General features: G+C 59.6%; 1 protein-coding gene across 3 annotated transcripts in view; it reads right to left on the reverse strand.

Annotated features, from left to right (window-relative positions):
* Positions 1-8,558, reverse strand: part of LOC142923329 (uncharacterized) — a 36,429-nt gene extending 27,871 nt beyond the window's left edge. For 2 of the 3 annotated variants that reach the window (XM_076064401.1, XM_076064399.1), the window contains exons 1-3: positions 7,877-8,558; positions 4,451-4,961; positions 1,676-2,085 (exon numbers count right to left, since the gene is read on the reverse strand). In XM_076064401.1, the coding sequence (XP_075920516.1) occupies positions 1,676-2,085; positions 4,451-4,961; positions 7,877-8,401 (1,446 nt within the window). In that variant the 5' untranslated portion in view covers positions 8,402-8,558. The remainder of the gene's footprint in view (positions 1-1,675; positions 2,086-4,450; positions 4,962-7,876) is intronic. The other variant, XM_076064400.1, reaches the window with a different exon arrangement.
* Between the last annotated feature and the right edge of the window lie 4,851 nt (positions 8,559-13,409).

Consider the following 13,409-nt stretch of genomic DNA (forward strand, 5'->3'; position numbering starts at 1 on the left):
ACACACAGACACCAACGCACACACACACACAGACACCAACGTACACACACACAGACACCAACGTACACACACACAGACACCAACGCGCACACACACATAGACACACACACACACATAGACACACACACACATAGACACACACACAGACACCAACGCACGCACGCACAGACACACACACACATAGACACACACACACACACATAGACACACACACAGACACCAACGCACACACACAGACACCAACGCACACAGACACCAATGCACACACACACACAGACACCAACGCACACACACACACGCACGCACACACACAGACACCAACACACACACACACCAACGAACACAAACACAGACACACGCACGCACACAGACACACACGCACACAGACACACACACACGCACCTTAATACACTGTAGGGTCACGTGCTCTTAGTAAGTGAGTAGCACCACCTATGTACTCCCCTGTGTCTCCCCGTGTCTCCCCACTGTCTCCCCACTGTCTCCCCCGTGTCTCCCTCGTGTCTCCCCGTGTCTCCCCACTGTCTCCCCCGTGTCTCCCCCGTGTCTCCCCGTCTCTCCGTGTGTCTCCGTGTCTCCCCGTGTCTCCCCATGTCTCCCCCGTGTCTCCCCGTGTCTCCCCACTGTCTCTCCACTGTTTCCCCGTGTCTCCCCGCGTCTCTCCGCGTGTCTCTCCGTGTCTCCCCGTGTCTCCCCCGTGTCTCTCCGTGTCTCCCCCGTGTCTCCCCCGTGTCTCCCCCGTGTCTCCCCACTGTCTCCCCGCGTCTCCCCCGTGTCTCTCCGTGTCTCCCCGTGTCTCCCCCGTGTCTCTCCGTGTCTCCCCGTGTCTCCCCCGTGTCTCCCCGTGTCTCTCCGTGTCTCTCCGTGTCTCTCCGTGTCTCCCCACTGTCTCTCCGTGTCTCCCCGTGTCTCTCCGTGTCTCCCCACTGTCTCTCCGTGTCTCCCCGCGTCTCCCCCGTGTCTCTCCGTGTCTCCCCGTGTCTCCCCCGTGTCTCCCCGTGTCTCTCCGTGTCTCTCCGTGTCTCCCCACTGTCTCTCCGTGTCTCCCCGTGTCTCCCCCGTGTCTCCCGCGTGTCTCTCCGTGTCTCCCAGTGTCTCTCCCCCGTCTCCCCCGTGTCTCCCCGTGTCTCCCCTGTGTCTCCCCGTGTCTCCCCGTGTCTCCCCACTGTCTCCCCCGTGTCTCCCCCGCGTCTCCCCGTGTCTCCCCGTGTCTCCCCACTGTCTCCCCGTGTCTCCCCCGCGTCTCCCCCGCGTCTCCCCCGTGTCTCCCCGTGTCTCTCCCCGTGTCTCTCCCCGTGTCTCCCCGTGTCTCTCCCCCATGTCTCCCCGTGTCTCCCCGTCTCTCCGCGTCTCCCCGTTTCTCCCCGTGTCTCCCCGTGTCTCCCCGTGTCTCTCCCCCATGTCTCCCCGTGTCTCCCCCCGTGTCTCCCCCCGTGTCTCCCCGTGTCTCCCCCCGTGTCTCCCCGTGTCTCCCCGTGTCTCTCCCCGTGTCTCCCCCCGTGTCTCCCCCCGTGTCTCTCCCCGTGTCTCCCCGTGTCTCCCCGTGTCTCCCCCCGTGTCTCCCCCCGTGTCTCCCCGTGTCTCTCCCCACTGTCTCCCCACTGTCTCCCCCGCCCTACTCCTCCCCACCACCCTTCCAGGCCGCGTGATGCCGCACCATCTGTGCCTGTCTGGCGGGGTCATCCTCCATCTTCACGTCCTCCTCCCCGGACAGCCGAGGAGGCGGCGGCATCGTCACCGGCGTCGGCACCGGCGTCGGCGTCATCACCGGCACCGGCGTCGTCACCGGCGTCGGCACCGGCGCCATCACCGGCGTCGGCGTCAGCGCCGGCGCCGTCACCGGCGTCGTCACCGGCATCATCACCGGCGTCGGCGTCATCACCGGCACCGGCGCCGTCACCGGCATCATCACCGGCATCGGCGTCAGCACCGGCGCCGTCACCGGCGTCGGCACCGGCGTCGTCACCGGCGTCGGCGTCGTCACCGGCGGCCGTAGCGGAGAGGCCTGCTGGCCGGCGTGGAGGGCCGAGCGGGAGGGGGGCGGCAATATGGACGCCACGGCCGCCGCTGCAGGAAGTGCGGGTGGGGGAGGAAGGGTCGGAGGTCGTGGGAGCCGTCATCACCGCCATCACCACCAACATCAACACCGCCACCACCACCCCCACAACAACAACAACACACTCACACACACACAGAGACACACACACACAGAGACACACACACAGACACACACACACAGACACAACAACACACTCACACTCACACAGAGAGACACACACAGAGACACAACAACCGCCATTCGCCACTAAGTGGCGGTGACGTCACCGCGACGCTTGTGCCAGGCTATGTGCACCCTGAGGCCACGTGAAGTGTCGAACGCCCGCTGGCAGGAGGTCACGGGGCAGACCCAGGTGCCACGGGTCGACTGACTGAGATGACTGGCTGATGCACCACCTGTGCCCCCTACTGTGCCAACCTGCTGTGCTTTAGCCACCCGGCGCTCCGCTCGTTGTTGTGAGCGTCGCTCCTCCGCCCTCCGTTGTTGTTGGAGGGCGACTACCTCCAACTGCCCAGTAGCATCCTTCACGAGCCTCCTCCACAGAGGCCGATCTTGACACCGCTGGTACCAGTCATCGGCAAGTCCACTCAGCTCCACGTCCTCCTGTACCACATCACTTCATCTCTTCTCTAGCCCGTGCCGCGCCCGTTAAGCACCCTCGATCCGGCTGTTTAGGCATGCGATGGCTGGGCATGCGGGCTACATGACCCAGCCAATGCACCTCCTCTGTCAGCCAGGGTCTCTAGGGAGGTCTGGACCATGTATTTAAGGCAGCCATTGCAGCTGCATGAGTCACAGTCCTAAACTTCGCCCATTTACCCTCGTCATCAGGAGGAGTGGGGGACGATGCCAACCCCAGCTGTAAGTGATGATGAAATTCTCGCTTGCAACTTTAATCAGATAACTAAGACCAGGCCACTTTATGTTGGAATGGGGTCCTGGATGTACACCCACCACCGGAGTGGAAGAATGGCAGGCGCATCTTACAGATGACTAGTCAATGGTCAGAGGGCAGATCAGCTCCACGGTAGGTCCTGGTGTCAAGGACATGGGCCCGCATTCGCTGGTCCGTCACTATGTAGTACAGCAGATGTTCTTGCTTGGACCCGGCATGCATCCATGATGTTGTGTGGATGCGCCGATGCCGGAACAGCGTGTTGGTAATTACAAGCCCATGGGCTGTACAAAAATCTAGCAGCCTCCTAGCGTTGTTATTGAGCTGATCTGGCCCATGCCCTCCAATCACTCCAGACCAGGTGCCAGCATCATGACCAACTCGGGCATTGAAGTCACCTAACAAGATGACTCTATCCCGAGGGGCCACTTTAGCCAGCACCTGTGACAGGAGGTCATAGAAGGCATCCGACTCATCGGCTTTGCCTGCATCCCTCCACGGATGCTCGTCTTCGGTGGGGGCATAAGTAACCACGACCACCATTCCTCGCCTCCGGTGGATGGGAAGGCGAGCCCAAAGTAGCCTGGGGCTTACAGCTTCCCACACCTCACCGCCACGCTCCCACGCCCCCTTCATTCTTTTGTTCAGAAGAAGAGCCACACCCTGTTGTTTGGCAGTCTGCTGCCCCGAGTAGAGGACTGTCCACCCCTCGTGGTGGCAGGAGCCAGAGCCGGTCCACCAGACCCCCTGAATGCCGCATAGATCCAGGCGGTACCGGTCCAGCTCCCGACAGAGGAGTGGCAGCCTCTCCTCCGCAGTGAGCGTTCGAACATTCCACGTGGCCACACGCACCACCATCAACACCACCACCACCACCACCACTGTCACCACCATCACACCACCGCCATCACTGCTGACATCACCACCATCACCGCCACGATCGTCATGATCACCACCACCATCACCACCATCAACACCACCACAACTGCCAGTACCACTGTCACCACCATCAACACCACCACCATCACCACCACCATCACCACCACCACCACACCACCGCCATCACCACCACCACCACCACCACACCACCGCCATCACTGCTGACACCACCGGCATCACCACCATCACCGCCACGATCGTCACGATCACCACCACCACTGTCACCACCATCAACCACCACCACCGTCACCGTCACCACCTTCAACCACCACCATCACCACCACCATCAACCACCATCGTCAACCACCACCACCACTGTCACCACCTTCAACCACCACCATCACCACCACCTTCAACCACCACCATCACCACCACCATCACCACCACCATCAACCACCATCGTCAACCACCACCACCACTGTCACCACCATCACCCACCATCAACCACCACCATCAACCACCACCACCATCACCACCTTCAACCACCACCACCACCGTCACCACCTTCAACCACCACCACCGCCGGCATCACCACTCACGTTGGCCGCCGCCACCACCGGCGGGCGATGCGGTCGTCACGGCGACCGCCGTCGCCACGGGAGACGGCAGCTGGGGCGACGCTGATGACGTCACCGACGATGACGTCATCGCCGCTGCTGATGATGGGAGCGACGCTGATGATGGTGGTGGTGGTGGTGCTGATGGTGGTGGTGCTGATGGTGGTGGTGGTGCTGATGGTGGTGGTGGTGGTGCTGATGGTGGTGGTGGTGCTGCTGATGATGGTGGTACTGCTGCTACTGCTGCTGCTGATGATGGTGGTGGTGCTGATGGTGGTGGTGGTACTGCTGATGATGGTGGTACTGCTGCTACTGCTGCTGTTGATGATGGTGGTGGTGCTGATGGTGGTGGTGGTGCTGATGGTGGTGGTGGTACTGCTGATGATGGTGGTACTGCTGCTACTGCTGCTGCTGATGATGGTGGTGGTGCTGATGAGGAGGGAGCAGTTGTAGGAGTGGTGCATTGGGAGATCCTCAACACCGCATCCTCCTGCTAGCGAGGAGAGAGGGGGGGGGGTGGAGGGGGGGTGGAGGGGGGGGGCAGAGGTCACTCACCGGTGACCCACACCGAGGTCACCGCCGGCCAGCAAGGTTGGCTACGCACGGTGCGAAGTTCGACAAACACAGACACAGAGAGACACCCAGACCCAGAGAGACCCATAGACACCCACAGAGACCCACAGACACAGAGAGACACCCAGACCCATAGAGACCCACAGAGAGACACCCAGACCCATAGAGACCCATAGAGAGACACCCAGACCCAGAGAGACCCACAGACACCCAGACCCATAGAGACCCATAGAGACCCATAGAGACCCATAGACACCCAGACCCATAGAGACCCATAGACACCCAGACCCATAGAGACCCACAGACACCCAGACCCATTGAGACCCATAGACACCCACAGAGAGACACCCAGACCCATAGAGACCCACAGAGAGACCCAGGGAGACCCACAGAGAGACACCCAGACCCATAGAGACCCACAGACACCCAGACCCATAGAGACCCACAGAGAGACACCCAGACCCATAGAGACCCATAGACACCCACAGAGAGACACCCAGACCCAGAGACCCATAGACACCCAGACCCATAGAGACCCATAGACACCCACAGAGAGACACCCAGACCCATAGAGACCTATAGACACCCACAGAGAGACACCCAGACCCATAGAGACCCACAGACACCCACAGAGAGACACCCAGACCCATAGACACCCAGACCCATAGAGACCCATAGACACCCACAGAGAGACACCCAGACCCATAGAGACCCATAGACACACAGACCCATAGAGACCCATAGACACCCACAGAGAGACACCCAGACCCATAGAGACCCACAGACACCCAGACTCACAGAGACCCAGGGAGACCCACAGAGAGACACCCAGACCCATAGAGACCCATAGACACCCACAGAGAGACACCCAGACCTAGAGAGACCCATAGAGACCCACAGACACCCAGACCCATAGGGACCCATAGACACCCAGACCCACAGAGACCCATAGACACCCAGACCCATAGAGACCCATAGACACCCACAGAGAGACACCCAGACCCATAGAGACCCATAGACACCCAGACCCATAGAGACCCAGGGAGACCCACAGAGAGACACCCAGACCCATAGAGACCCACAGACACCCACAGAGAGACACCCAGACCCATAGAGACCCATAGACACCCACAGAGAGACACCCAGACCCATAGAGACCCATAGACACCCACAGAGAGACACCCAGACCCATAGAGACCCATAGACACCCACAGAGAGACACCCAGACCCATAGAGACCCATAGACACCCAGACCCATAGAGACCCATAGACACCCAGACCCAAAGAGACCCATAGACACCCACAGAGAGACACCCAGACCCATAGAGACCCATAGACACCCAGACCCATAGAGACCCATAGACACCCACAGAGAGACACCCAGACCCATAGACACCCACAGAGAGACACCCAGACCCATAGAGACCCAGGGAGACCCACAGAGAGACACCCAGACCCATAGAGACCCATAGACACCCACAGAGAGACACCCAGACCCATAGAGACCCAGGGAGACCCACAGACACCCAGACCCATAGAGACCCAAAGACACCCAGACTCACAGAGACCCACAGACACCCAGACCCATAGAGACCCATAGACACCCAGACCCATAGAGACCCATAGACACCCATAGAGACCCATAGACACCCACAGAGAGACACTCAGACCCATAGAGACCCAGGGAGACCCACAGAGAGACACCCAGACCCATAGAGACCCACAGACACCCAGACCCATAGAGACCCAAAAGACACCCAGACCCAGAGACCCACAGAGACACCCAGACCCATAGAGACCCAGGGAGACCCACAGACACCCAGAACCCATAGAGACCCACAGACACCCAGACCCATAGAGACCCATAGACACCCACAGAGAGACACCCAGACCCATAGAGACCCAGGGAGACCCACAGACACCCAGACCGATAGAGACCCATAGAGACCCACAGACACCCAGACCCACAGAGACCCACAGTCAAACCAGAGACCCATAGAGACCCACAGACACCCAGACCCATAGAGACCCACAGAGACACACAGAGACCCATAGAGACCCACAGAGACACACAGAGACCCACAGACACCCACAGAGACCACAGAGACACACAGAGACACACAGACACCCACAGAGACACACAGAGACCCACAGAGACACACAGAGACACACAGAGACCCACAGAGACACACAGAGACACACAGAGACACACAGAGACACACAGAGACACACAGAGACACACAGACACCCACAGAGACCCATAGAGACACACAGAGACACACAGAGACACACAGAGACACACAGAGACACACAGAGACACACAGACACCCACAGACACCCACAGACACCCACAGAGACACACACAGACCCACAGACACCCACAGAGACAAACAGAGACACACAGAGACACACAGAGACACACAGAGACCCACAGAGACACACAGAGACACACAGACACCCACAGAGACACACAGAGACCCACAGCGACACACAGAGACACCCACAGACCCACAGAGACCCACAGACACCCACAGACACACACAGACCCACAGACACCCACAGAGACAAACAGAGACACACAGAGACACACAGAGACACACAGACACCCACAGAGACCCACAGAGACCCACAGAGACACACAGAGACACACAGATACACCCAGACCACAGAGACCCACAGAGACACCAGAGACACACAGAGACACCAGACACCCACAAGACACCCACAGAGACACACAGAGACCCACAGAGACACACAGATGACACACAGAGACCCCCCTTCCCATGAACCCCTCTACCCCCCTCTCTCTTCCCCCTCCCCTCCCTCCCCTCTCACCGTTGAGCCAGGCACGGTGACCCCGGTGGAGGTCACCCCGGTGGCGGTGACCCCGGCGGTGACGGTCACCCCGGTGGCGGTGACCCCAGTGGAGGTCACCCCGGTGGAGGTCACACTGGCGGCGGTGACCCCGGTAGCGGTGACCCCGGTGGAGGTCACCCCGGTGGAGGTCACCCCGGTGGAGGTCACCCCGGTGGAGGTGACCCCGGCGGTGACGGTCACCCCGGTGGAGGTCACCTTGGCGGAGGTCACACTGGCGGCGGTGACCCCGGTGGCAGTGACCCCGGTGGAGGTCACCCCGGTGGAGGTCACCCCGGTGGAGGTGACCCCGGTGGAGGTCACTCCGGTGGAGGTGACCCCGGTGGAGGTGACCCCGGTGGAGGTGACCCCGGTGGAGGTCACCCCGGTGGAGGTCATCCTGGTGGAGGTGACCCCAGCGGTGACGGTCACCCCGGTGGAGGTGACCCCGGTGGAGGTCACCCCGGTGGAGGTCACCTTGGCGGAGGTCACCCCGGTGGAGGTCATCCTGGTGGAGGTGACCCCGGTGGAGGTGACCCCGGTGGAGGTGACCCCGGCGGTGACCGAGAGGGGGCAGAGTTGTTGTGTCCGGGGCTGTGAGGAGTTGTGGGGGTGGCGGTGGTGGAGTGGGGGGTGGCAGTGTGGGTGTGGGTGGCAGTGGTGTGGGGGAGGCGGTGGTGTGGGTGGTGGTGGCGGTGGTGTGGGGGGTGTGGGTGGTGTTGGTGCGTGGGTGGTGGTGTGGGTGGTGGTGGTGTGGGTGGCATGGGTGGTGGTGTGGGTGGTGGTGTGGGGGTGGTGGCGGTGGTTGCCGCTGTTGGCAGGAGCAAGGAGGGGCAGCTGAGGGTAGCAGCCCTGGGGGGGGGGGGGGGGGGGGGGAGGGTGACCGCAGAGAGGGGGAGGGAGGGGGGCATTAGAGGGGGGCAGTGGGAGGGGTGAGAGGGGGAGGGGGGAGAGGGAGGGGTGGAGGGGGGTGGGGGAGGGGGGTGGGGGAGGGGTGGGAGGGGGTGGGCATTGAAGTCGTCCGCCCACCACCCGCCCGGCGACACCAACACACACGCACGATGCTTAGAGGACGAGGACAACATGCACATGCATGTAGCTACGACAACATGCTACGCACACGCCACACGCACACACGCTACGCACGCTCGCGTGTACACGTGCGTGTACACGTGTACACGTGTGTGTGTACACACACACGTGTACACACACACGTGTACACATGCGTGTACACGTGTGTGTACACGTGTGTGTGTGTGGGGAGACTTAGCCATGCACACGGAGTGGGGTGGGGTGGGTGGGGTGGGGTGGGGTGGGGTGACATGCACCGGCAAACACGCACACCGCACTCACCCACCCACTCACTCACCCACACACTCACCCACCCACTCACCCACCCACTCACCCACTCACTCACCCACCCACTCACCCACCCACTCGCCCATTCACTCGCCCCCTCACTCACCCACCGACCCATTCACTCACTCGCCCACCCACACACACATTCACCCATTCACTCGCCCACCCACTCGCTCGCCACCCACTCGCTCACCCACCCACCCACCCACTCACCCACCCTCCCATGCACTCCCTCACTCGCCCACCCACTCCCTCACTCGCCCACCCACACTGCCCACCCACCCACGCACTCACCCACCCACGCAGTCACCCACCCACCCCATGCACTCACCCACCCACCCATGCACTCACTCACCCACCCACCCACTCACCCCCACCCACTCACTCACCACCCACCCACTCACCCACCCACCACTCACTCACCCACCCACCCACCCCCCACTCGTCCCACCATGCACCTCACCCACCCACCCACTCCACTCACCCACCCACCCACCCACTCACTCCACCCACCCACCCACTCCACTCACCCACCCCCACTCACTCACCCACCCACCCACCCACCCACCCACTCACCCACCCACCCACCCACTCACCCACCCACCCACTCACCCACCCACCCACCCACTCACCCACCCACCCACCCATGCACTCACTCACCCACTCACCCACCCACTCACCCACCCACCCACCCACTCACCCACCCACCCACTCACTCACCCACCCACCCAAGCACTCACCCACCCACCCACTCACTCACCCACCCACCCACCCACTCACCCACCCACTCACCCACCCACCCACTCACTCACTCACTCACCCACCCACTCACTCACTCACCCACTCACTCACCCACTCACCCACCCACTCACCCACTCACCCACTCACTCACTCACCCACCCACTCACTCACCCACCCACCCACTCACCCACCCACCCACCCACTCACCCACCCACCCACTCACCCACCCACCCACTCACCCACCCACCCACTCACCCACCCACTCACTCACTCACCCACCCACTCACCCACCCACTCACCCACCCACCCACTCACTCACTCACCCACCCACTCACTCACTCACCCACCCACTCACCCACGCACTCGTCCACCCACTCACTCACTACCGGCTGTGTGCAGCTGCAGGCTGGTGCTGCTGTTAAGGAGGCTGAGGGGGTGTTGGTAAATCATTCCGTGCCGACCTCCCCCAACTCTAACCCGGTGCACTCCCCCATCACCTAAACGTGCACACACGCGCCTAGCTAACACACACGCACACAAACGCACACGTATGCACACACACACACAGCTAACACACACGCACCACACACGCACACACACAGCTAACACACACGTATGCACACACACGCGCCTAGCTAACACACACGCACACAAACGCACACGTATGCACACACACACACAGCTAACACACACGCACACACGCACACACACAGCTAACACACACGCACACAAACGCACACGTATGCACACACACACACACAGCTAACACACACGCACGCACACGTATGCACACACACAGCTAACACACACGCACACAAACGCACACGTATGCACACACACACATAGCTAACACACACGCACGCACACGTATGCACACACACAGCTAACATACACGCACACAAACGCACACGTATGCACGCACACACACACGTATACACACAAACAGCTAAGACACACGCACACGTATGCACACACACACGTATACACACACACACGCGCCTAGCTAACACACACGCACACAAACGCACACGTATGCACACACACACAGCTAACACACACGCACACACACGTATACACACACACACGTATACACACAAACAGCTAAGACACACGCACACGTATGCACACACACACACACGTATACACACACACAGCTAACACACACGCGCACGTATACACACACAGTTAACACCCACAACAACAACCGCCATTCGCCACTAAGTGGCGGTGACGTCACCACGACGCTTGTGCCAGGCTATGTGCACCTTGAGGCCACGTGAAGTGTCGAATGCCCGCTGAAAGGAGGTCACGGGGCAGACCCAGGTGCCACGGGTCGACTGAGATGACTGGCTGATGCACCACCTGTGCCCCCTACTGTGCCAACCTGCTGTGCTTTAGCCACCCGGCGCTCCGCTCGTTGTTGTGAGCGTCGCTCCTCCGCCCTCCATTGTTGTTGGAGGGCGACTGCCTCCAACTGCCCAGTAGCGTCCTTCACGAGCCTCCTCCACAGAGGCCGATCTTGACACCGCTGGTACCAGTCATCGGCAAGTCCACTCAGCTCCACGTCCTCCTGTACCACATCACTCCATCTCTTCTCTAGCCCGTGCCGCGCCCGTTTAGCCCGCATGCCCAGCGGTGGCTGTGCATGCGGGCTACATGACCCAGCCAACGCAGCCTTGCCTGCCGGAGGAGCTCACCGATAGGACTTTGTCCAGATCTTTCAAGGATTTGTGAGCTCCTCATACAATCCAGCCTGGTTAAACCCAGGGTGGATTGTAGGCAGGCCAGCCTAAATGTTTCTAACCGGCAAAACTGTTCCATTAGGGGGGGTCCATGTTTCGCAAATGTATGGAAAAGAGGGAATGACAGTGGCCGAGAAGACCTGAAGCTTAGTGCGGAGCGACAGACCAGGTAGCTTCCACACAGCGTTAAGCAACCGATGAAAAGATATTGCCGCTCGACTGATTAGGAGTGAGACCTCTGCTGTTAAACTGGAGCCAGTCATAAGCACACTGCCCAGGTATGGGAAACTCTCCACTCTCTCCACAACTGCCCCATCACCGATTGGGAGTTGTGGGGGTGGAGTGTCCGATGGTACAAAATACCCAGGCAGGTGCTTAGTTTTGGTGGGGCTGATGGTAAGTCCCCACCTCTCAGTGGCAAGCTCCAGTCTCAGCAGCAGCGTCTCCAACTCCTCCTCTGAATGAGCAGCTATTACCAGATCATCGGCATACATAACGTGGTTGAGCAATAGGGAGCCATCCCTTGACTGCACCCGGGCATCGATCAGCCTCCAATTATATCTGTACCAGATGGAAATTCCTCCGGGACAGCCATTGAAGGCTTCATGAACTACGTGGTCGAAATAGATGTTAATTAATGTGGGAGCCAGAGGACATGCAGAAGAAGGGCCACTCCCTGTTGTTTGGTAGTCTCCTGCCCCGAGTAGAGGACTGTCCACCCCTCATGGTGGCAGGAGCCAGAGCCGGTCCACTGGACCTCCTGAATGCCGCAGAGATCCAGGCGGTACCGGTCCAGCTCCCGACAGAGGAGTGGCAGCCTCTCCTCCGCAGTGAGCGTTTGAACATTCCACGTGGCCACACGAAGTGGCTTTTCGTTGTTTCTGGAGGAGCCCCAAGGGTAGAGATTCAGTCTCCTGGCTCCACCATGTGGGGGATTGGCCAGGAGACGTCATAGACGCCTGTCCCCCCGGGGCCTCCGGCACAAGCTTATTAATTATATTTTTTAATCGTGGGTTTGTGGTAATTAATTGAAGGTGGAGGGGTTACCAACCCCTCGTACCCATCCAGCTAACACACACACACACACATATATACACACAGCTAACACACACACAGCTACCACAAACATATACACACACGGCTTACACACACACCTAACATAGACACACACACACAGCTAACACACACAAATACACACAGCTAACACAAGCACATTTTCACACACGGCTAACACACGTACATACATACACACCTAACACACACACACAGCAAAACACACCCTCACACAGCAAAACACACCCGTACAGGCACGGCTAACACACACACACACAAATACACACCTAACACACACACAAACAGCTAACACATGCACACTGCTAACACAACACACGTGTACACGTACAGCACAATTGACAATAGCACACACGGCCATGTGTAGATGTGTGTGTGTGGATGTGTGTGTGTGTAGATGTGTGTGTAGGTGTGTGTGTGTAGATGTGTGTGTAGATGTGTTTGTGTGTAGATGTGTGTGTAGATGTGTGTGTGTGTAGATGTGTGTGTGTGTAGATGTGTGTGTGTGTAGATGTGTGTGTGTGTAGATGTGTGTGTGTGTAGATGTGTGTGTGTAGATGTGTGTGTGTGTAGATGTGTGTGTGTGTGTGTAGATGTGTGTG

This window comes from Petromyzon marinus, unplaced genomic scaffold (assembly GCF_048934315.1).
Source record: "Petromyzon marinus isolate PM22_M1 ecotype Great Lakes invasive population unplaced genomic scaffold, UKy_Petmar_22M1.pri1.0 PM_Scaffold_42, whole genome shotgun sequence".
In the NCBI taxonomy this organism is placed as follows: domain Eukaryota; kingdom Metazoa; phylum Chordata; class Hyperoartia; order Petromyzontiformes; family Petromyzontidae; genus Petromyzon; species Petromyzon marinus.